The 23,217-nt window shown below is 43.2% G+C and overlaps 1 protein-coding gene across 1 annotated transcript; it reads left to right on the plus strand.

The window, feature by feature from the left end:
• The first annotated feature begins 409 nt into the window (after positions 1-409).
• Positions 410-23,186, plus strand: LOC123999072 (hemicentin-1-like). The gene is made up of 17 exons (XM_046304433.1): positions 410-816; positions 1,350-1,622; positions 1,717-2,043; positions 3,377-3,640; positions 5,296-5,544; positions 5,900-6,223; positions 6,480-6,722; positions 7,504-7,767; positions 12,833-12,897; positions 13,901-14,034; positions 14,137-14,366; positions 15,313-15,550; positions 20,739-20,902; positions 21,456-21,722; positions 21,896-22,228; positions 22,317-22,568; positions 22,843-23,186. Exons 1-16 carry the CDS (start codon positions 756-758, stop codon positions 22,565-22,567), a joined length of 3,687 nt encoding a protein of 1,228 aa, XP_046160389.1. The 5' UTR covers positions 410-755; the 3' UTR covers position 22,568; positions 22,843-23,186.
• The last annotated feature ends 31 nt before the right edge of the window (positions 23,187-23,217 follow it).

Below are 23,217 nucleotides of genomic sequence, written 5' to 3' on the forward strand. Positions count from 1 at the left end.
GTGTAGTTCTCTGAATTGTTTCATTTCTTTCTGAACAGACAACAGTAATTCTATAATTTTGGCAAATGAATTTCAATGTATCAGCGGTGAAAGAAATGATGAAGAGCAACACTGGAGAGATGACAGTTGCAGGCGCATGCCTGTCAGAGCAGAGGGAGAGAGATCACAGAAAGTGAATGTCATTCTAGTTCTATGAGAGATACAGGCGCAATTATTTTTTAAACCACAACAATGGCCACGCGTTGGTCTATAGGCGATACAATGTTGCGCAAACCATAAACTCTGTCCGGCCCTTTTTTAGATGCAGGATAAATACAGAGCAGGCAACTTGAATGGACTCTGATTGCTTTTACTATCATTTTTACATCGCAAACAATGGAAATTATGTATGATAAAAGAGAGCTACGGCATCCTTGCAAATGGGTTCCAGAATGAAACAGTCCAAAACGAGGTTCCGGGTCCTGTTCCACGGAAATTCCCTAAAGTTACATTGATCGGTTTCTTGCGCTTGATGGTTGAAATCGTTCAAAGGGGTCTTCCAGTAAAGAGCACGTGACTTTCACGATTTTTCGGTCCTGTTCTTGTAATTCAATACAGAGCCAAAATATAATGTGAGACAACTGACCGCTGCGCCTGTTGAAGAGTTGGGCTGTGTGCATGTGGGGACTGGACATTTGGACATCAGACACTGACCACAAGGAATACCTACATTTTTTCTACGTCTTTCTGGGAATGAAACATTAGTTTAATATAAAATGTGTGAAATAATATTTAGTCGGATTTTTCTTGGCTTTCCGTTACTTCTCTGGATGGCAGGTAAAGTTAGTTTTGTTATACCGTTATTGAAAAATGTAAGACTTTCAAGCAGAATAGGAACACAGATAACGCTAAAATATTTGACATTCCAGTTTTAAGAGGGATAAAAACAATAGCCGCCTTGGTTCGCTTTAAAATCCGCAATAACTGGATCGTATTTCATAGTGGCCAAAGAGATAAACTAAGAACCAATAACACGTTTTGGAATAACCAGGAGAGGGCAATGTAGTAGCGGATAAAATATGTTTGCTCGCAGTAAAGATTATGTGACGTGACACAAAATGTCAATTTTTTTGTTTTAACGGTTATGTCTTTGTCCAATATACTACGTTGTAAACTTTTTTTCCCCTATATTTTGATTACCGATTAGAAACTGCCTTCTGAAAAAAGGCAACTAATTTGAACCTCTTGTTAGTTTACCATTCTGCATTCTAGGCTTAGACTTGGAATCGTTTATGTTTAAAGAAACAGTATGTCTGCTTGAGAATGCAAATGAGCTGATTATGGTCTCTGTCATGTGGTCTGACCTGTAGGTGGGCCTACACATGCCGCCTGTCCTATTGAGCTCAACCCTCTCACATTGGTGGTGAGATATGGAGACTCAGTCTCAGTCAACTGCAGCACATCATCCACAGACTATGAGGGGATGGGCTGGGAGGCCACATTAGGAGGTACAGCTTTAGAAGAGGTCAACTATGTCATCTGGAATGTGGAGAATTTGACAGACTGGACAATACAACCTGTATGCTACCTCACACAAAAAGATGGAGAGCAGTGTTTGAAAAGGTTCCCTGTCACTCTATACAGTAAGTTGTTTTTCTTTTGCGTCTTGTACTGAGTTTTGTCAGTGAAAACAATTGTTTTTTTTTCTCTCACTATATACAACTATTTTGTCTCTAGAGACTCCAGGCAGCGTCTCCGTCTATCCTCAGAGCCACTCTGGTCCCATGGTGGAGGGGACAGAGTACCAGCTGCAGTGTGACATCCAGAAAGTCGCTCCTTTACGGAGCCTGGTTGTGAGGTGGTACAAAGGGAATGAAACTGTAAAAACGGAAACATTTCACAACTCCACGAGGATCCCAGTGGATGTGTTCTCCACACTTAACATCACCCCCAGGAGATATGAGGATGAAGTAAAGTACAGATGTGAGGCAGAGCTGGACCTGGGACCGAAGGGACCACTAGCTTCTGTCCTCTCATCACAGACTCTTCATTTTGCTGTTTACTGTAAGTCTTTGTGTTTTCTTTTCGGGGTTGGTGGCCCTGCGGGGCTGTTCAATGTTGGGGCTGTTCAATGTTCATCCTCTCCTTCTAACAAGGGACTAATCCAGACCTTGGACAATGTACAGGTGAGTGCAACCAGGTAGAAACAAAACAATTGAAGTGTTTTGTGCCTAAGGGACTATTTCATTTCACATTCTTCAAACGATCCTAAAGTGATGTCATTGACCCTTTTGTTTGATGTTAACTTCAGTCTGCAGTGCCTGTAGTCTGTATCAATTGCAAAACTGTCATCAGACCAAACAGCTGTGAAGTCCTTGGTTTCTGCACCCATTGCAACTAGCGGCAGGATGTGGGGAGTGCTGACTGAGGGGAACTGTAGTTCTGCCTGGGTGACAGCTTGTGGTGGCTCATCTTAAAGGCAGCCATTATTTTTTGTCTGCGACATATTGCCTGACAACTCAAACTGAATTCTTCCACTGCTCTATGTTCGCTACAAACTTCCATCTAAAACTGCCATTGTTGAAGTCGTTTGTAGTGACGTAAAAATGAGGGGTATTCTACAAAGAAAGTAATCAGCGATTGGATCAGCTCTAACCAATCAGAGTATCAAAGTCAATGAACAATTTTCAAAACACCGCTTTACCCATGTGTTGTTCTGGCTCTGGCCCAACCTATTGGTTTCTGGGACCAATCAGAATAGTTAGAATATGTTTGCGTTCCTCAAATCGTCGGGGAGGTAGACAGATCAAGACTTATTGCGGAGGAGAAACTAACATCTGTGGGAGTGGTGTAGCATTTTGGGTAGTCAGGTACGGACTATTAGTGTGTTCCAACAAATCCAAAATTCCAAACGATCACAACAGCAATTTGCATGTGTTTTTGTCTCTCCTAACTTTCTATTAGCCTTCATTGTACTGTTAATTTAACAGCCTGCTGAAAGGTCTCTGTCATTTTCCCCAATACTGTTACTATACTTATTGAATGCCCAAAATATTACAGCATAGCTGAGTACACAACCCATAACCTGAGCTGCACTGTTGAGGGTTATCCTGTACCTGAGGTCATTTGGTACAATACAAATAGTATTTAACATCTTTGAATTGATTTAGCTGTGCTTGATTGAGCTTATCTGTGCAATGGAATCAATGTAATAGTCCCAAAAGTCCAAACCCCACCCATATAGCAATCCAGACAGGCCCAAGCAAATATGCAAAGTATTTTAATGAAAATGTAAAATACTCTTTGAACCCAGGTCTTCTGTCCATATTTGTATTTTCTATATCATCGTCTGTTGTATTTTGGTCTTATTATGCTCATGTCACTCTCGTGCCTCCAGTCCCACCACAGAACATTCTGGAGCTGAGGGACACAGAAGTTGATGTTGGTTCCCCTATTGGGCTGAATTGCTCCTCAGATGGGAACCCCCGGCCAGAGTACTCCTGGACTTATCACCGGGCTCCCAACGTGAAATTGAAGAACAATGATGGGGGGTCCCTACTGACCATCGAGCAGGCCACAGGGGAGAACATTGGGACTTACACATGCCACGCCAGTAATACCCTGGGAGAGGTCTTTAAAATAGCCAGGGTCTCTGTCAGAGGTAAGACCTTCACCAATTATAATGAATTCTTGGATTTTGCCTGTCCGGATGCTTAAAGCGCTTTACATAGTAAGGGGGACACTCTATGTGCTGTATTCACAGTTGCATTTGTCATCTTTGCTTATGCCTACTGGACATTATGTCATTGTTCAGTGACACATTTGGATATGATAGTCTATTATAATATGATACTATCACAATTTCGTGACAGGAAATATGATGAGGAACATGCATTGAAATCAATATTACTGGACTGTCCCTTTAATACCAGGAATAAAACTGAGCTCAACCAGTATTTTACTGGAGAAAAAAAACAGTATGCCTAAAGCTTTGTTTTCCCAAATTAATCTCTGCTTTCTGAAATGTCGTTATGTATAGCCTATCTAGGCTATTGATGTGGTTTCTCGTTCCATAATTGAATAACACGTTTAGAAACGGCCTGGTGCTTGTGGGGGAGGGTTGTTTTCCATTATATTTAAGAGGGAGTGGAGTTGAGGGATAGAGTGAATGTGCTGTGCTGGCTGCACTTTCGTTAAATAAGTCAACAATTCGGCGCCGCTCGGCTGTAACTTCCAATGAACTAGAGAAAAGCACTCGAATATATATATTCAGAGGCTGCTAAATAACGGGCCGATAGACATTCAGGCGGCTTACAAAGCCTCTAGCTCAGGCAATGAAGGATTTGTACCTAAATCGCCTTATTTCATTGGCTTTAACTTTGGAACTGTTGTCGCTGTTGAATGGATCAGAATCAAGTAAGTTTTTGTCGCGCACTCAACGAGAAGTGATCGGTGGTGTCCACTATAGAACATGTTAACGTGCTCATCGTCATACAAATTGCCTGACAACTTTATTTTGTTTATTCTAAAATATGATGAGAAAAAAATACCACACTAGTAAACGCACATTGTTGAGATGTAATAGGCTACAAAGGTAGACATGGGCTTATTTGCCATAACCTGGCTATAACCTGGCTATAACCTGGCTATAACCTGGCTCTGTGCTCTCTGATTCTGAGAGTCAACATCATGTATAGAAATACTATTCCTAGGTATTTAGTCATATTCCTTAATCCAGCAATAGTGTTAATTAAAGAACCAGGGAAATGCGTGCGCAAACACACACACACACACACACACACACACACACACACACACACACACACACACACACACACACACACACACACACACACACACACACACACACACACACACACACACACACACACACACACACACACACACACACACACACACTAAACCCCAGTTCATTGAATAAATAATTGCTTAACTAGTTGAAGTTACATTGAAGTTACGTAGAGATGTGCTTCATGTGAAGTATGTTATTTAGTTGTGAAGTGGGTTACATTATTGATGGAGCTTATTAGGGGAAGGGAGAGTGACATAAAAGCTCCACTAAAGAATGAGATGCAAAAAAAAGTCAATTTTTGTGAAGGAAGTGTATCCTTCCTGGCTCATTTTCCTGTATTTTGGTCTACTGAGTCACTGGCGGCTTTCAGCTGTATGTGACATTTGACCACCCTTTACCTTTTTTGCTGCTGCTCATTGAAATATGATGTGATTTATTGTTGGATATTACCAGGTATTTAAATTATGTGATTCATTATCTCTCTTTTCTCCTAACTCTGTAAGCAGCGGAGCCGGTATGTCCTATCAAACTGATCCCTGAGAGTGTGGTGGTGAAATATGGATCTCCAATCTCAGTGTCGTGCAGAAACACAACCAGTGTTGAAGAGATCTACTGGACCACAGGTCCAGAAGTTGTCAATGACACTACCTGGAGTGTTTTGGAACTCCTAGACTGGGACATAAGGCCTGGTTGTAAGGCAACCTTTCAGGGGATTGGAAGATGCAGTAAGCCTCTGCACATCACAGTATACAGTAAGTGAAGATGCTGTCTTCCTCATTCTCTATGTCAGAAGAACAATGTCTCTATCTGTAAGGGGTATCTTCTATATCTGGCTGGTATAATATATTATACTGTATATTGTATTATATGAACATTGTGAATGGCATTTCATGTTCCTGTTGTACCGAAAAGAAAAGAAATCTGTGACCCCAAAACCGCAACACCTACCGAGGGGGTTTAGTGTACCGTTACACCATTATTATTCACCATATGCTCTTACACATATTTATGGTCTCTTTTTTTACTGTTTCGTATGAACTTCTAGTTGTCTTTAAAGGTTGGTTTTCGTCTTGAAACACTAATAAGTCTGAAAATTGTCTTCCACAGAGACTCCAGACAGCGTCTCCATCTCTGTTCTGAGACACTCTGGTCCCATGGTGGAAGGGACACAGTACCAGCTGCAGTGTGACATCCAGAACATCGCTCCTCTACAGAACCTGGTTGTGAAGTGGTACAAAGGGAATGAACCCTTAGATCATGTAACTTACAGTACTGTCAGTAAGACACCAGTGGATGTGTCAGCTACTCTGATGATCAGCCCCCGTAGAGATGATGATGGAGCTCAGTATAGATGTAGAGCAGAACTGGACCTGGGACCAGAGGGACCACAACATACAGTGACATCAGAACCTCTCAGCATTACTGTACACTGTGAGTTGCTGAGAACGGTTCATATATACAAACCATGCTAACGTTGTATAACGTGTGATAATACATTAGCTCTATGCACATTCCGTAAGTGCGTAATGTTCGACGGTGAAGTCTCACTCCACTGTCTTTTAATGTTACAAGAAAATAATCAAACTTACAATTGTGTTTGTTTCCTTCACTGCAGTAATTCATTCAAGAAATGTGTTTTCATATTTTCACCACCTGCCTTTTTACTCCCTCCCTCTCTCTCTCTAAGATAAGCCATGCATCAATGCATCTGGACTGCCAGTGAGGATACCTGTGTTCAGGGGCTATCCTGAGGAGTTAGTGTGTGAGGCTGAGGGTTACCCACAGCCCAGGATAAAGTGGGTCTATGACCCAGCGAAGCATGTCCGTGAGGCGGGAGGCAACCTGACTGTCTTTGAGGCAGGGCTCTACAACTGCACCGCCACCAACATTGTGGAGACGAGCTTCATTGTGGTAGAGGTGGTTTTAAATGGTAATGGAACCTTTATTCAACTGTATTAAACCCTTTGTTTACTGTTGATGAATGTCTTGTAGACCGTTTTCTTCTTGCTGGTCTGCTTCCTCCTCCCATCTATCTGGTCTCCTTTCTCTCTCTGTGTCTGTTATTCTTTGGTTGACTGATTAATGTTCTCTGAACAAATTGTATTAATAGCTTTTAACTATGCAGTTTTTCTCATATGTCCTTTACCCGTTGACCAATCCAAAACCTCTTAGTTACTGGTTTCTGAACTGCTCTCCTCCTGCCACATTCTGTAGTCCAATACATGTAGTACATCTCGGTTGTGTGAGGGAGTTTGAACCAAAGCTGCAAAACATGAGATGAGGGGACAGTATATTTTTGTGCACATATAAAATCAGGCATGAAACAAACTCTTTGGGAAGGGCACCTGGTGAGGGTAGGTAGAACTGAGCATCATCCATCGTTCATTGAAGAGTGTTGGGTATAAAGTTGTTGAATATTTGGCAGTTTAGCTCAGTACTGACTTTCCTTGTAGAAGACTATTTCAAGGTTAAAGTTGAGCAATGTCCCCACTCTTACGGTATGTTGTAGATCTACTCTGACTGGTGGGATCATGTAATATTATGTTAAGTAATGCGTGCTTATTCTTTCCTGTTGAAAGAAGTAGGAATAAATCAGTGTATTGATGCTTCTCTATTTGATGGTGAAAATGGTTCAGTCTGAGGTGGCGCCAGAACGTTAACAGAGTGTGATGGATTAATGGGTGTTTGTTGTTATGTCTCTCTGGTCACAGAGGACTACCTGCCCCTCATAGCGGGCTTCGTGGCCTTCATGGTCGTGGTCATCTCGGTCATATTCGTCGCCATCTACTCCATCTACTACAAGAACACCAAGATGGGCCGCTACAGCCTGAAGAAGGCCAAGCTCAGCAGCACGCCCAGCGGCAACGTGGCGCAGAACGGCGGCCGGGACACTCCGCTCCCGATGACTAAACTGTCTCAGCCAAACATCAACTTTGAAGAGAACGAGCTTTATTGGGATGAGCCCCTCTTTCCCCGCTGAGAGACTAAGTGACTAAGTGAGAGACCAAGTGGTTGAGGTGGTTGCGGGGCTGGTCACAACTCCTTCAGCTGGCAGACGCCGGTCTGGATTGTGATAGTTGGGAGTGTCTCCTGACTCTCCTCCAACCTCCCTATGCTTCATATGCACTCCCTTTCCTCTTTAGCACTAAGATTTTAAGTACAGATCAGTCCCTCTGTTTCCCCTTCGACTGAAGAACCTGATGAGGTAGAATAACCTCTGTTTTTAGTGTGAGCTTTATGATCTATTCTACACATTCAAAGTGTAGCTGATGTTCTCTCTGAAGGACAAGAAGAAGTAGCAGCGAATGGACAAGTTGAAATCCCTCTTTGGAAATTGGCTCAATTGAAATGTATTTTTTATATGACTGGTTTTGGAAAAACTGGTTTGTATTGCATAAGCACCAACAAGGACATTGTTATGTCATTTTGAATGTCTTTTTTTAGTTTGGTCTGATGACAATGTAATTGCTGTCACATTATGCAATTGCTTGAAGAGCAGCACATGATTGAAATTGTGAGAATGTTCCCTTTGCCTGGATGTGCTGTCTTGCTCGTGACAAGAAGCTTGGAGTGTAACCTGCAGTACAGTGGAGGCTGCTGAGGGGAGGACGGCTCATAATAATGGCTGGAACGGCGTGAATGGAATGGCATCAAACACAAGGAAACCATGTTTGATGTATTTGATACCATTCCACTAATTCCACTCCAGCCATTACCACGAGCCCGTCCTCCCCAATTAAGGTGCTACCAACCTCCTGTGCTACAGTATATGCACACAACTTATTTAGGTTGTGAGCACAATGATCACTGAAACCAATTAATATAGCCTACATGTGAAAAGTATTATTTCCCCAGAGTGTGAATTATTCCGTGATATTCAGGGGTCTTTATTTTTTTTGACTTCCTAAAAAAAGAATTCTGATTCTCAAACAAATCACTTCAAAAAGTATTAAGCTACCTGTGCACTTTTGTCCACAAAATAATTCCAGCTTCCAAACAGTGCAACCGCCATTTCACAAAGGGAAAGAGACATCTGTTACAAAAGACCAAAAAGTGTACTGACATTCAGTGATTGTAAGGAAGCCTACACTTTTGTAGCCTGAATTCATTGATGAGTCTTGCTGACTAATCTACATTAAAAGAAATTCTGGACACCTGAAAAAGGGCTGAAATACGGGACACAACTACAGCTGTCTGTCCCAAGCTCATGTGAGGGCCTCGTTGAAACAATGTTGCAAAGCTCAAAACAGACATCAGAGAGGCAGACAGGTGGAGAATGAATGTGATTGAAAGAACCTGAACCAGGTTAAACCAGCAGTGAGCTCATTTAGGGGAGCTCATGTCTCATTTGAGGGTCAGAGCTACTCTGTTACTACTCTACACTGTTCCACTGCATCTGGAGTGTTCAGTGTTTTAACTGCATCACTGTAATGCCTGACTACATGTGAGTTCTGAAGGTGTGGAAGGGGCAGATGGTGTGTGGTTGCCTCTTCCTGTAAGCAGATTGAATCAAGCCATTCTTATCAAATGCAGGAGTCAAGAGAAAGCCTGGAGCTCAAGAGTAATGTCAATACTTTTTAGGCCCCACTGCACATTGTGGCTTAAAACCTTTGTAATTACATGTTAGTTACATTGTTACATAGTACTTACAGCTGTGATACCGGTTTGTTATACAGTTACAGGTATGTAACACTTTGTAATTACATGGTAGTTACATTGTTACATAGTACTTACAGCTGTGATACCGGTTTGTTATACAGTTACAGGTATGTAACACTTTGTAATTACATGGTAGTTACATTGTTACCTAGTACTTACAGCTGTGATACCGGTTTGTTATACAGTTACAGGTATGTAACACTTTGTAATTACATGGTAGTTACATTGTTACATAGTACTTACAGCTGTGATACCGGTTTGTTATACAGTTACAGGTATGTAACACTTTGTAATTACATGGTAGTTACATTGTTACCTAGTACTTACAGCTGATATACCGTTTGTTATACAGTTACAGGTATGTAACACTTTGTAATTACATGGTAGTTACATTGTTACCTAGTACTTACAGCTGATATACCGTTTGTTATACAGTTACAGGCATGTAACACTTTGTAATTACATGGTAGTTACATTGTTACATAGTCCTTACAGCTGATATATCGGTTTGTTATACAGTTACAGGTATGTAAACACTTTGTAATTACATGGTAGTTACATTGTTACCTAGTACTTACAGCTGATATATCGGTTTGTTATACAGTTACAGGTATGTAAACACTTTGTAATTACATGGTAGTTACATTGTTACCTAGTACTTACAGCTGATATACCGTTTGTTATACAGTTACAGGCATGTAACACTTTGTAATTACATGGTAGTTACATTGTTACATAGTCCTTACAGCTGATATATCGGTTTGTTATACAGTTACAGGTATGTAAACACTTTGTAATTACATGGTAGTTACATTGTTACCTAGTACTTACAGCTGATATATCGGTTTGTTATACAGTTACAGGTATGTAACACTTTGTAATTACATGGTAGTTACATTGTTACATAGTCCTTACAGCTGATATACCGGTTTGTTATACAGTTACAGGTATGTAACACTTTGTAATTACATGGTAGTTACATTGTTACATAGTCCTTACAGCTGATATACCGGTTTGTTATACAGTTACAGGTATGTAACACTTTGTAATTACAAGGTGCCCATATACACTCACTAGACAGTTTATTAGGTACACCACCCAATTCAAGAAAATGGATCACTCCTACAGACAGTTCGTCACCTGGCTGTGGCTTGCTATATAAATCAGGCAGACGGGCTTCAAAGCATATAATTAATGTTCGATTGAACGTTAGAATGGGAAAAACGAGTGACCTAAACGACTTTGAGCATGGCACACCAAATCCAGTATCTCAGAAACGGGCGCCCACGACCTATCCTGCCTGGTGACTTGTAGAATCCATGTCCCGAATAATTCAGGCTGTTCTGGAGGCAAAGTGGGTCTGACTCGGAAATAGATGGGTGTACCTAATAAACTGGCCAATGAGTGCATGTAACTGCAATGTAAATGCATACGTTTTAGGCTACTTCATGTAAACTCAAAGCATTTTGTGTATGTAATATAAAATACAGAACTGTATATTTAATAAAGTCTGTAAAAATGAGTGCCTCTACATTTAAGGGCCCATAGAGTATGTGGAGAATAGATTGCAAAGGGGGGGCTTATAGGGAAGAAGAGAACCATTAATATTGTACAAAGGGATGGTCAGTGTAGATTTTCTACCAATATTGGTCCTCTGGTTGTTAGGATAGTGAGTTTCTCCCCTGATCCCCTTTCACCACAGTATGTAGTCTACACAAACGTCTGTGGATTTCACAATCCTCTCATGTAAATACTCCTGAGTTAAGAAATTCATTTGTATTAATCTTTTGTATAATATTGCTTTGAGTTATCATTAAAATATTGCGTTTTTTATGATGATAATTATTGTTGTATTGTGAAAATTACTGAACAAATAATTGAGCAAAATGTGTTTAATATTTCTAAAAAATCATTTCCTTTTCAGAAAGTAAATTATATATATATTTTTTAACTGTTACATTTCTAGCCACAAAATGTAAATTAGGCCCTATGGCTTTTTATAGCCCCAATAGGCCTAGAGAATACCCCACATACCCCATATTTCTTTTGTGAATTGTGTATGCTCCCTGGAGATCAATTTATGATGCTCTGAGTCAGTGGTTCCTTTTTATAGTCCCGTACCCCTTCAAACATTCAACCTCCAACTTGCGTACCCCCTCTAGCACCAGGGTCAGCGCACTCTCAAATGTTGTTTTTTTGCCATCATTGTAAGTCTGCCACACACACTATAAGATACATTTTATTTTTTTAGTTATTTATAATTTTTTACCCCTTTTTCTCCCCAATTGTCGTGGTATTCAATTGTTTTTTTAGTAGCTACTATCTTGTCTCATCGCTACAACTCCCGTACGGGCTCGGGAGAGACGAAGGTTGAAAGTCCTCTGATACACAACCCAACCAAGCCGCACTGCTTCTTAACACAGCGCGCATCCAACCCGGAAGCCAGCCGCACCAATGTGTCGGAGGAAACACCGTGCACCTGGCAACCTTGGTTAGCGCTCACTGCGCCCGGCCCGCCACAGGAGTCGCTGGTGCGCGATGAGACAAGGATATCCCTACCGGCCATGCCCTCCCTAACCCAGACGACGCTAGGCCAATTGGGCGTCGCTCCACGGACCTCCCGTAGTAGCCGGTTACGACAGAGCCTGGGCGAGTCTCTGGTGGCACAGCTGGCGCCCTTAACCACTGCGCCACCCGGGAGGCACGATACATTTATTCAACATAAGAAGGAGTGTGAGTTTTTGTCACAACCCTGTTGGTGGGAAGTGACAAAGAGTTCTTATAAGGACCAGGGCACAAATAATAATTTAATAATAATCAATCATTTTGTTCTTTATTTAACCATCTTACACATAAAACCTTATTTGTTAATCGAGGTTAATGAGAAGGGTGTGCTTGAAAGGATGCACATACCGTAACTCTGCAATTTTGGGTTGTATTGGAGAGAGTCTCAGTCTTAAAAGTACCTGCATAATTGGGTACCCAACTCACTCAGGTATCATATCACATTTGACATTGTGCGTAAGCTTGAGTTCATTTGCACACAATTTTTTAAAAATAATAATAAATAAATAAAACTAATTGAAATACATCTGTGTTGTCCTTGTTAATGCAGACAGAGAAGAGCTCCAACTTCTTAATCATAGCTTCAAGTTTGTCCTGCACATTGAAAGTCCATGTAATCCTAGATTCAGATCATTCAGGCGAGAAAAAATCTCACCCAGATAGGCCAGCCATGTGAGAAACTCGTCATCATGCAAGCGGTCAGACTGTCACGCTCTGATCTGTTTCACCTGTCCTTGTGATTGTCTCCACCACCTCCAGGTGTCGCTGATTTTCCCCAGTGTATTTATCCCTGTGTTTCCCGCCTCTCTGTACCAGTTGTCTGGTATGTTCCAAGTCAACCAAGTTCTCAACACCTCCCCGAGCACTCTCGCGTCTACCCCGTGAGAGCTCTTCCACTCGTCTCCCTCCCGGATACGCACCAGGGTGGAAGCGCTCCTGAGATCTAGTTTGGTGAAGAAGCGCGCACTGTGCATTGACTCAATCGCTGTGGCTATGAGCGGTAGGGGGTAACTATACCTCACAGTGATCTGGTTCAGACCCTGATAGTCAATACACAGGCGCAGACCTCCCTCCTTCTTTTTCCCCCCCAAAAAACTTGAGGAGCTGGGTGAAGTGGAGGACCGAATGTACCCCTGATGCAGGGATTCGGAGACATGTTTCCATAGCCTCCGTCTCCGCATGTGAGAGGGGATACACGTGACTCCTGGGAAGTGGAGAGTCTACCAGGAGATTCATCGCGCAATCGCCTCGTCGTTGGGGTGGTAATTGAGTCGCCTTTTTTTTTGGAGAAAGCGATAGCCAAATCGGCATATTCAGGGGGAATGTGCACGGTGGAGACCTGGTCTGTACTCTCCACCAGAGTAGCACCAACGGAAACCCATAAACACCTCCCCGAGCACTCTCTCGTCTACCCCGTGAGAGCCCTCTGTGGCCAAGAAACAGTGGGGTCATGACAAACTAACCAGTGTAGGCCTAGCACCACTGGAAACGCAGGAGAGTCAATAAGGAAGAGACTAATTGTCTCCCTGCATCACCATGCCCTGAGGAGAGGTGGCCTCCCTGATCAACCCTGACCCTAATGGTCGACTATCTAAGGCATGAACGGGGAAAGGCACAGCCACCGGAACAATGAGGATACCTAAACTATTGGCAAACGATCTATCTATAAAATTCCCAGCCGCGCCTGAATCGACGAGCGCCTTATGCTGGGAATGCGGGGAAAACTCAGAGAAAGTGACATACACAAACATATGTGCGACAGAGGGCTCTGGGTGAGAATGGTGCCGGCTCACCTTGGGTGACGCCAGAGCGCCCTGTCTGCTGCCTTGATTCCCAGAGGAACCAACCCGGCACTGACCGGCAGTGTGACCTCTGTGGCCACAGATGGTGCACGAGCTGGCACCCCCTCCGGCCTCCCTGCGCACCGCCCCTCCCAGCTTCATGGGTATCGGAGAGGGGGTGCGGGGAGTGGTGTCTCTGCAGGCCAACTCCCGACGGACATCCTCGCGCAAACTGCAGCGATAATGGTCAATCAGGGCCCTGTCGTTCCATCCCGCGCTGGCAGCCAGGGTCCGAAACTCCAGTGCGAACTCCTGGGCGCTCCTCGTCCCCTGTCTCAGATGGAATAGGCGTTCACCCGCCGCTCTACCCTTGGGCGGGTGGTCGAAGACTGCCCGGAAACGGCAGGTGAACTCCTCAAACTGGTCCAACGCCACAGCTCCCTCTCTCCATACGGCGAGGCACGAGACGAGGGCGGTCACCCTCTTATGGCCCGAAGGAGCCGGGAGCCGGGTGGATGATTGCCAGGTACAAGTCCAGCTGCAAGAGGAACCCCTGGCAGTTCGCAGCCGTCCCATTGTATTCCTGGGGAAGGGAGAGACGAATCCCACTGGGACCAGGAGAAAGAGGAGATCCCGGCTGTGCTGGTGGAGGCGCTGGGAGAACTCCCTGTCTCTCCCAGCGGTCCATTGTCTGGGCAGCGTGGTCCATCGCGGTGCCAAGATGGTGGAGCATTGCTGCGTGCTCCTGGATGCGCTCCTCCACCCCTATACCCAGGGTACCTGCTCCTGCCTACTCCATAAGTTTGGTCCGGTATTCTGTAAGGGGTGCGTACTGGCGGCAGAGAAGTCAGACGCAGGAGAGCAAAAAACGGTGTTTCCAACGGCGCAGTTTAATAATAAAAACCCACCGGAAAACAGAACAATCAATAACCAGACATAACGTGCACAAGCATTTACAATTAACAATACAGGACAAGGACATGGGGGGAACAGAGGGTTGAATACACAACATGTAATTGATGGAACTGAAACCAGGTGTGTGGGAAGACAAGACAAAACAAATGGAAAATGAAAGGTGGATTGGCGATGGCTAGAAGACCGGTGATGTCGACCGCCGAACGTCGCCCGAACAAGGAGAGGGACAGACTTCGGAGGAAGTCGTGACAGGTTTCATCAAGTTGTGAGATAGTACTTTTGCACATATAACACACTGTGACTGAGGAAAGGCACTACTCCCACCATAAGTGAACCCCAAATCAATGTAGTTCTCATCATATTTGTGCCTCTTCGATGGTCCAACGTGACAGGTGCAGGTGTAGTACTGCTGGTAGTAGCAGTACTACCAGTAGAGCTGGTATGTGTCTCTATTGACGTGGGCCTTACTTTAAAAAAAACATGTATCCATTTTCGAGCCAACGGAATGAGCAGCAGCAACTCTTGGCTACATACAGACCGCAAGTGGTCTAACTGTATATCAGCATTGAGGGTTTTTTACATTGTTGACCTCCTCTACAGAGACTCCAGACAGCGTCTCCATCTCTGTTCTGAAACACTCTGGTCCCATGGTGGAGGGGACACAGTACCAGCTGCAGTGTGACATCCAGAACATCGCTCCTCTACAGAACCTGGTTGTGAAGTGGTACAAAGGGAATGAACCCTTAGATCATGTAACTTACAGTACTGTCAGTAAGACACCAGTGGATGTGTCAGCTACTCTGATGATCAGCCCCAGTAGAGATGATGATGGAGCTCAGTATAGATGTAGAGCAGAACTGGACCTGGGACCAGAGGGGCCACAACCCCATCCTACAGTGACATCATTAATCAGCATTACTGTGCACTGTAAGTTCCCTCTAGTCTTATTTTCAATCATTCCATTCGTGTTTACAGTGGATCATTTAGTTTGATCTGATACCCTACTATGATATTTAACAGATTCTTCCAGTAATCTGTTCTCATTCATCTCCTAATTTCACCCTCCCCAGACACTGAATCTTGTGGGAACAGTCCATGTTAATTGATTCTTATTTCTCCTCATTCTTCAGACCCCCCCCAACCTTTTACAGACCTGAAGCTGAGACCCTGGACATCAGAGTGGGGGAGTAAATCACCTTAAACTGCACAGCTACTAGAAAGCCCACTCATCTGTACAGCTGGCAGTCTTCACATGTCCAAGAAGCTCTTTTCACACCCGCCTCCAAGCTCCCAGGAACCTACACCTGCACTGCCTCCAGTCAGATAGGCAAGATCAGCAAGACTTTCATTGTGAATCCCAAACCTATAGGTAGGATCATGTTTCTAATTAGTACCTAGTCTTATCTTTCTCACAAATGCTTCTATTCTCTCCTACTACCCCTCCCTCTTCTTCCTTCGCTCCCCCTTCACTCACTAGTGGCATTCATGTTACCTTTTACCTGAATGAGACTGTCCATTGGTACGGGTGCATCATCAGGTGACCACAAGTACTTTGTTACTTTGCAAGTATTACATTGTTACTACACTGTACATATGAAACTAACTACCATGGAAAAATGTTTTTCAGGACACTTCATGGGACCCATTCTTTCCGTACCATGTACACGTGTTACTTTCTTAATATTTCCCATATAGACTGCTCTGTGAAATATCTCCGTTGACAGTATATTTAAATGTTTAATATTGCCAAATTGCTCCTGTTTGCTCCTGTCGTGGAACCACTGCAGGGATAGTAGTGGTCGTGCATGCTTTCTTTGCTCTAGTGTCTGTCTGCGTGGTGCATCACAAACAAATAAACTCTGCTGTTGCTGGGGCTGAGGAGCGTGGGACGGTCAGCTGATCAAACCCTCATTAACCACACCCTCTTCCCACAGGGGGCAGAACAACGTTCTGGGTCATCATAGGATCAGGCCTGGGCCTGAACTTTGTGACCGTGATTGTCTATGTCGTTGTCAAACAGAGAGCAGGTCCCATCATCTGACCAGGCCAGAGGAAGAGAATTTCTATCGTCAATGTGACCAGCAGGACTTCCTCAACAGACACTGTATGAATAAGAATGTGGTTGTTTACTGAATTACCATGATGCAACGCTCCAATCCTGCATGGCTTATAAATCCAAAGAGTGCTTTCTATTAGCCTACTCCAACCAATAGCTTTGTGCCATTTGTATGTGGTGTTGTTTTGAATGAGTCTTGGGCTGTGTCGATGTGAACATGTGGCGCGACACTACAAAGCATTCATTCACAAATCAAATCAATCAAATTTGATTTGTTACATACACATGGTTAGTAGATGTTAATGCGAGTGTAGCGAAATGCTTGTGCTTCTAGTTCCGACAATGCCGTAATAACCAACAAGTAATCTAACTAACAATTCCAAAACTACTGTCTTATACACACAAGTGTAAGGGGATAAAGAATATGTACATCATGATATGAATGAGTGATGGTACAGAGCGGCATAGGCAAGATACAGTAGATGGTATCGAGTACAGTATATACATATGAGATGAGTATGTAAACAAAGTGGCATAGTTAAAGTGGCTAGTGAAACATGTATTACATAAAGATGCAGTAGATGATATAGAGTACAGTATATATGTATACATATGAGATGAATAATGTAGGGTATGTAAACATTATATTAGGTAGCATTGTTTAAAGTGGCTAGTGATATATTTGACATAATTTCCCATCAATTCCCATTATTAAAGTGGCTGGAGTTGAGTCAGTGTGTTGGCAGCAGCCACTCAATGTTAGTGGTGGCTGTTTAACAGTCTGATGGCCTTGAGATAGAAGCTGTTTTTCAGTTTCTCGGTCCCAGCTTTGATGCACCTGTACTGACCTCGCCTTCTGGATGATAGCGGGGTGAACAGGCAGTGGCTCGGGTGGTTGTTGTCCTTGATGATCTTTATGGCCTTCCTGTAACATCGGGTGGTGTAGGTGTCCTGGAGGGCAGGTAGTTTGCCCCGGTGATGCGTTGTGCAGACCTCACTACCCTCTGGAGAGCCTTACGGTTGTGGGCGGAGCAGTTGCCGTACCAGGCGGTGATACAGCCCGCCAGGATGCTCTCGATTGTGCATCTGTAGAAGTTTGTGAGTGCTTTTGGTGACAAGCCGAATTTCTTCAGCCTCCTGAGGTTGAAGAGGCGCTGCTGCGCCTTCTTCACGATGCTGTCTGTGTGGGTGGACCAATTCAGTTTGTCTGTGATGTGTATGCCGAGGAACTTAAAACTTGCTACCCTCTCCACTACTGTTCCATCGATGTGGATAGGGGGGTGTTCCCTCTGCTGTTTCCTGAAGTCCACACTCATCTCCTTAGTTTTGTTGACGTTGAGTGTGAGGTTATTTTCCTGACAGGCATGTGTGTTCGGTTTTATTATTTGTTTTATTATCAAGCATGTCTGAACGTAGTCTCTCTTCTCACGGCCATTGTGTATCTGTCACGGATGTAAAGCGGCTGGGAAAACAGGCTAGCCTGATCGCTGTAGTCTGATGACAGCAACAAGTGATCTTATGTGACTGTACAGTGAGAAATGAGCCATGCAATGCATCACTTCCTATCTAATGCTTTTTTAATGTTCTTGTTGCTCTCAATTGGTGCTACCAGAGCCTTTTAACCGATTTAAGTTTACTGTTCCAAGAGCCACAGGAAGCTTCTCTTCACTATTGCTAATTTTGTTCTCTGCCCACACTCTTCCATTTTGTCTCTCTCTTTTACCTTCACACCCTTGATTCTCAGTATTGTAATTATGTTTGATGATAGCTTTAATCGTTTGTCTTTCACTTTCTCAACCTACATCCGTGGACCATAGGGAAGTGGACATGCATACCGACATGAACCCCATGGACGCAGTCTCAGGGCTGTGAGGAGAGAAAGGCCACTAATGTGTTGTATCTATCTCAGGTATTTTAATAGGCTACACAGTCATATCTCACCATAGGTGTCTCACATGGTCCTTTAAGAAGTTGCTCAACTGTGTTAAGTAGAAACAATTCCCTGATGATGATTTTGTTACTTGCCAATTCTTTCTGTTTTGACAAGAGTGCAGTGGCACAGTTCTTCAATAGTTGTCTTTTTTGGTTGAATCACAATCAGAGATTTGTTTTTTTTATAACCATTTTTTAAACCAATTCATGCTAGATATGTCAAGGTATGTTTACAGTGTTAAGTGCAAAGTGTGTTCAGTTCAGTTGACATTGCACAGGGCTGGAATAGCCTTGGTACAGTTGGAAATGGTGCTTGTAAGGTGCACAGAACACTATCTGAGTTGCCCGATGTAAAACTAGCTTTTTACATGTGATGTTTGTGTCACTAACTAACTATGTGTATGTATTGTCCATTTGATTTCAGCCTTAAATGTTGTTATATATTTAACAGCCACTAACACTCATTCTCTACTTTATTTAGACATTTTTGTCAGCTTGCTTATGTTTATATGACCTGTGATATGTGTGTGTTTCCATCTGACTCCTCTTCCGTTCAGACATTTAGTTCTCTCTTCGGAATGTCAATACTGTCAGGCTCAGCATTGTGACAGAGATTCCGTTTCAGGAAGTGTTCTACTGCAACCTATTTAGGTGAGAATGATGCTGTCTTTCATTTCAATAGCGCTGCATCATTGGTTGAAAGTTTTGCATCGACAATGCAGGTGATGCATGCATACACAGCATTCACTGGTCAAACATCAACCAGTTATGCTCATTGAGTTAAAGCTTTGAAAGAATCACTGTGACATGTTCCTCTACTGTCTTTTGTATGCCATTGGGAACCTTTCTCTCATACCTCACTGTAACACTGACACCTCCATACTAACTAGTGCAAACTAAGGTCAATTTAAAGAGAAGCATGAAAGTCCCTCTGTTATCCTGCCTACAGTGGCTCATATAAATACTTCCTTTTTCAGAATTGAGTGTGTGTCCTTTTTGTGTCACTCGGGTTTATCCTGGCGAAGGGGACTTCTGCCTTGCCAAGAAACACTGTGTGTGCAGCCTGACTGTTGCCATAACAACCTGGCTGCAGTGTAGACTTATAAGGGCAATTTGCCAGCACATTTAGCCCTTGAGGAAAAACATTTTATATTATACACACATGATCATTGTCAGAAACAAGTGTACAGTAGTGTACTTCCACAACAAACAAAGGCACAGGGTAGAAACACAAAACAGAGTCGACATACTGTAGACACTGAGGATTGGCAGCTGAGCCTTCTATAAATACACCCAATAAGCATCCAATTACTGAGCAATGTTTCTGGCAGACTGGTCACGGCCGGTGCTGTTGTGCAGTGGTGGTACATTCTGATCACAGTGTGAGGCCTACACACTACATGCCAGAAAACTCGAGTCCAACAATCCAACCTGCTGAGTCTTGACAAAGCATGGGGTCTCCAAGCAGTGTGCGTATGGGAATCAAACATGCCCTGCAGAAAAGAGAGAACTGCATTGTGAGTTCTCTCAAACCACCTATGTACATGAATCCACAGTCACACGGGAACTGTTTAGTTTGAGGCAAGTTAACACAGGTCATCGGGGTTTAATTTCAGATTAAAGAACTGAAAATTGTAACCGTAGCACCCTTCTGAAGTCATAGAACTCTATATGGGTATTTTCTAAAAACAGAACAGAGATGTCATCTGAATAGCTTGGGGTTGGGTTGCTGTAACAATACATGACAGCAAACAGAACTACAAAAGACCTAGCCTGTGATTCTAGGAGTAGGAATACATTTTGGACTGAAATATATAATGGGTCTGATATATTAACTCTCATTGAACATGAAAATACAGATTCTAACTAAACCACAAATAATGATTAAAGGAAGAATTTGGGATGTAGGCCTAATGAGTTACCATTGAGGAGGTCTGGCCTTGATGCCTGTCAAACTTCCTTAGCCCCCTCTTCTCTCCCTCGGGGCCCTGCAGTCAGACACAGACTACGGTATGAGAGCCCTCGTTTGGTGAGGGAGGGCTTTTGTTAGTAATCACAGTTCACTTTGGAGTTGCCAAGCAGGACCAAGTCGGAATTCCACTCGCCTTTCAACTCCGATCATAGTGGACCTCATCAAAGTCTGCAAAAAGATGGAAAACTACTTTCTAAAATGGATCCTAAACTTTTGCATGTTCTGCACCGGTAAGATGTTGCAAGAGACAACATTTTATTATTCATAAGATTTGCTTATTCTCTGTGGAGTCAAGGGTTATAGGACATCTGCAGTAGAGGCCCCCATTGTATCGACGAGTTTGTAGTTTGAAGACGTGTTTGGCAATAGAATTGGTCATAAATGGTTTTAAAGCTCTTTGGCGAAATACTCTTATATAATATTGCAAGTATGAGTGTGTGAACTATTTACCTGTGCTTTGTCCACTGAAATTAAACTTGCAACCCAGAGAGGATGGCAAAGTGGAACCTGCATCCCACCCAATCTTACATCCACAGTGATACAAACAGATCATAAACACCTGCTAAAGTCACACAATCAAATCACTGCAAGCAACATTTTCTTTGTAATTGTAAATGTGATTTTATTTAACAAATATGAATGTTGCGGATATGCCAGCAATAATAGAACTCTCTAATTAGATTACGTGATGATCATGATGATAATGAAAAATATTGTCTTCATTCGCATCCTTTTCACAATGTAACGATGATGATAGTGATGATTATATTGTCCATGTCTCAGTGTCAGGTGAAGGATGCTCTCTGGAGCTGAAACCCTCCCGGGTGGTGGTGGGGTTTGGGGAGCCCGTTTCCGTCAGCTGTGAGGCCTCTCGCCCGGTGCGTGTCTTAGGCTGGGAGTCAGCCATCGGGGCAGCACACACCCAACAAGACCGTGCTGTCCAATGGAAGGTGGACAGTCTGATCGACTGGATCGAGGAGCCTATCTGCTACGGAGTCTTCTTCACTGCACCCAGACAGTGTGAGGAGAAACTCAACCTCATTCTTTACAGTGAGTCAACCTGGCCTAAATAAAGCTGGCTTTTTATCGTAGCACAATTTAAGGCAGAGCATGGCTGTTATACATGCATCAGGCCATACTTCATAATAATGAATTCTATTTGTGACGACTACTGCTAAATGTACGTGTTTTGCTTGACACACTAACCAGCTGATCTTTCACAGAGACTCCAGACAGTGTCACTATCAGCTCAGCGAACCACACTGGCCCCATGTTGGAGGGGAAAGAGTACCAGCTGCTCTGTGATGTCCAGAACATTGCCCCTGTTCAATACCTCACCCTGAGGTGGTACAGAGGGCAGACTGAAGTTTACAACCACTCTTTCTCTGATCTGACCCCAGCCTCCCCTGTCCAAGTATCCTCCATCCTCCTGATCACCCCAACCAAAGCTGATAACGGAGCCCAGTACAAGTGCGTGGCTCAGCTGGACTTGGGACCAGAGGGACCACAACCGCCTCCTTCAGTGACATCAGAGCCTCTCAACGTCTCTGTGCACTGTGAGCCTATCCACTCAACGAATGAAATACAATTGTGTTTGTCTATTCGTTTTTATGCAATATCCATCCCTTTCCCTTATTTTCTCAGACCCCCCATCCTTCCTCAGTCCTGAGGCTGAGACCCTGGACATCGGTATGGGGGATGAAATCACATTAAACTGCACGGCTACAGGAAGCCCCAGTCCTGTGTACAGCTGGCAGTCTTCAGATCCCAAAAATAAGATGGAGGACCTACCTCTTTTTACCTCTTCCTCCTTGCTTCCAGGGACCTACACCTGCATTTCCTCTAATAAGATTGGCAAGAAGAGTAAGCAATTCATCATCAAGACTAAGTCTTAAGGTAGGAAGACACAGTGAAGGGGGCATTGTTAAATTCACACATTTAGAGGATAGAACTAGCACTCTCTACCATCACACTTGTTATAGAAGCCATTGTTCTTATTTGATTTTTCTATGGTATGTAATGTGAGGAGTCTCTTTGAGGGCCACATCGGAGGTATGTGACTTTTCCCACAGAGGAGTGTTGGCTTTACAAAACAAAAGTCCAAGTTTGGGGGATTAGCAGAGGGAAGATATTGTCTGTCTCTAATATCAATTGCATGGTTTTGTTACAGGTGTGAGAATGTCATCATTGTCAGCCAGACCATCGCACAGAAAAAAAGGAATCGCCTTACATTCTTAAAGACTTTGGTCATGTAATAGTTTATAGTAGCATATTGTGTTATGATTGATTCTTGTTGTTGTTGTTATTGCAACATAACGTATACTTTGATGTGTTTAAATATATATGTAGGGTATACAGTTCACTTTCAGTGTGGAGAACCCTAGAACGAGAGGTAGTGTGAATAATTATATCCATTAATAAGCTATCCATTAACTTTATTTTGGAAATCTACGTTGTTTATGTTCTCTTTTTTACATGCATAAAAACACTAATAAAATGACAAATGTATATTTATATGGCCAGTTGGTTTTATTATTATCAATGA

This window comes from Oncorhynchus gorbuscha, linkage group LG16, assembly GCF_021184085.1.
Source record: "Oncorhynchus gorbuscha isolate QuinsamMale2020 ecotype Even-year linkage group LG16, OgorEven_v1.0, whole genome shotgun sequence".
In the NCBI taxonomy this organism is placed as follows: Eukaryota; Metazoa; Chordata; class Actinopteri; order Salmoniformes; family Salmonidae; genus Oncorhynchus; species Oncorhynchus gorbuscha.

Bases quoted from the DNA above. Each gene is read 5' to 3' on its own strand.
- LOC123999072 (XM_046304433.1), top strand. From the start codon at position 756: ATGTGTGAAATAATATTTAGTCGGATTTTTCTTGGCTTTCCGTTACTT. The intron at 7,768-12,832 runs GCTGAGAGACTA...TCTCTGTACCAG, and splicing joins GGATGAGCCCCTCTTTCCCC to TTGTCTGGTATGTTCCAAGT. The intron at 12,898-13,900 runs GTGAGAGCTCTT...CTGTGGCCACAG, and splicing joins AGCACTCTCGCGTCTACCCC to ATGGTGCACGAGCTGGCACC.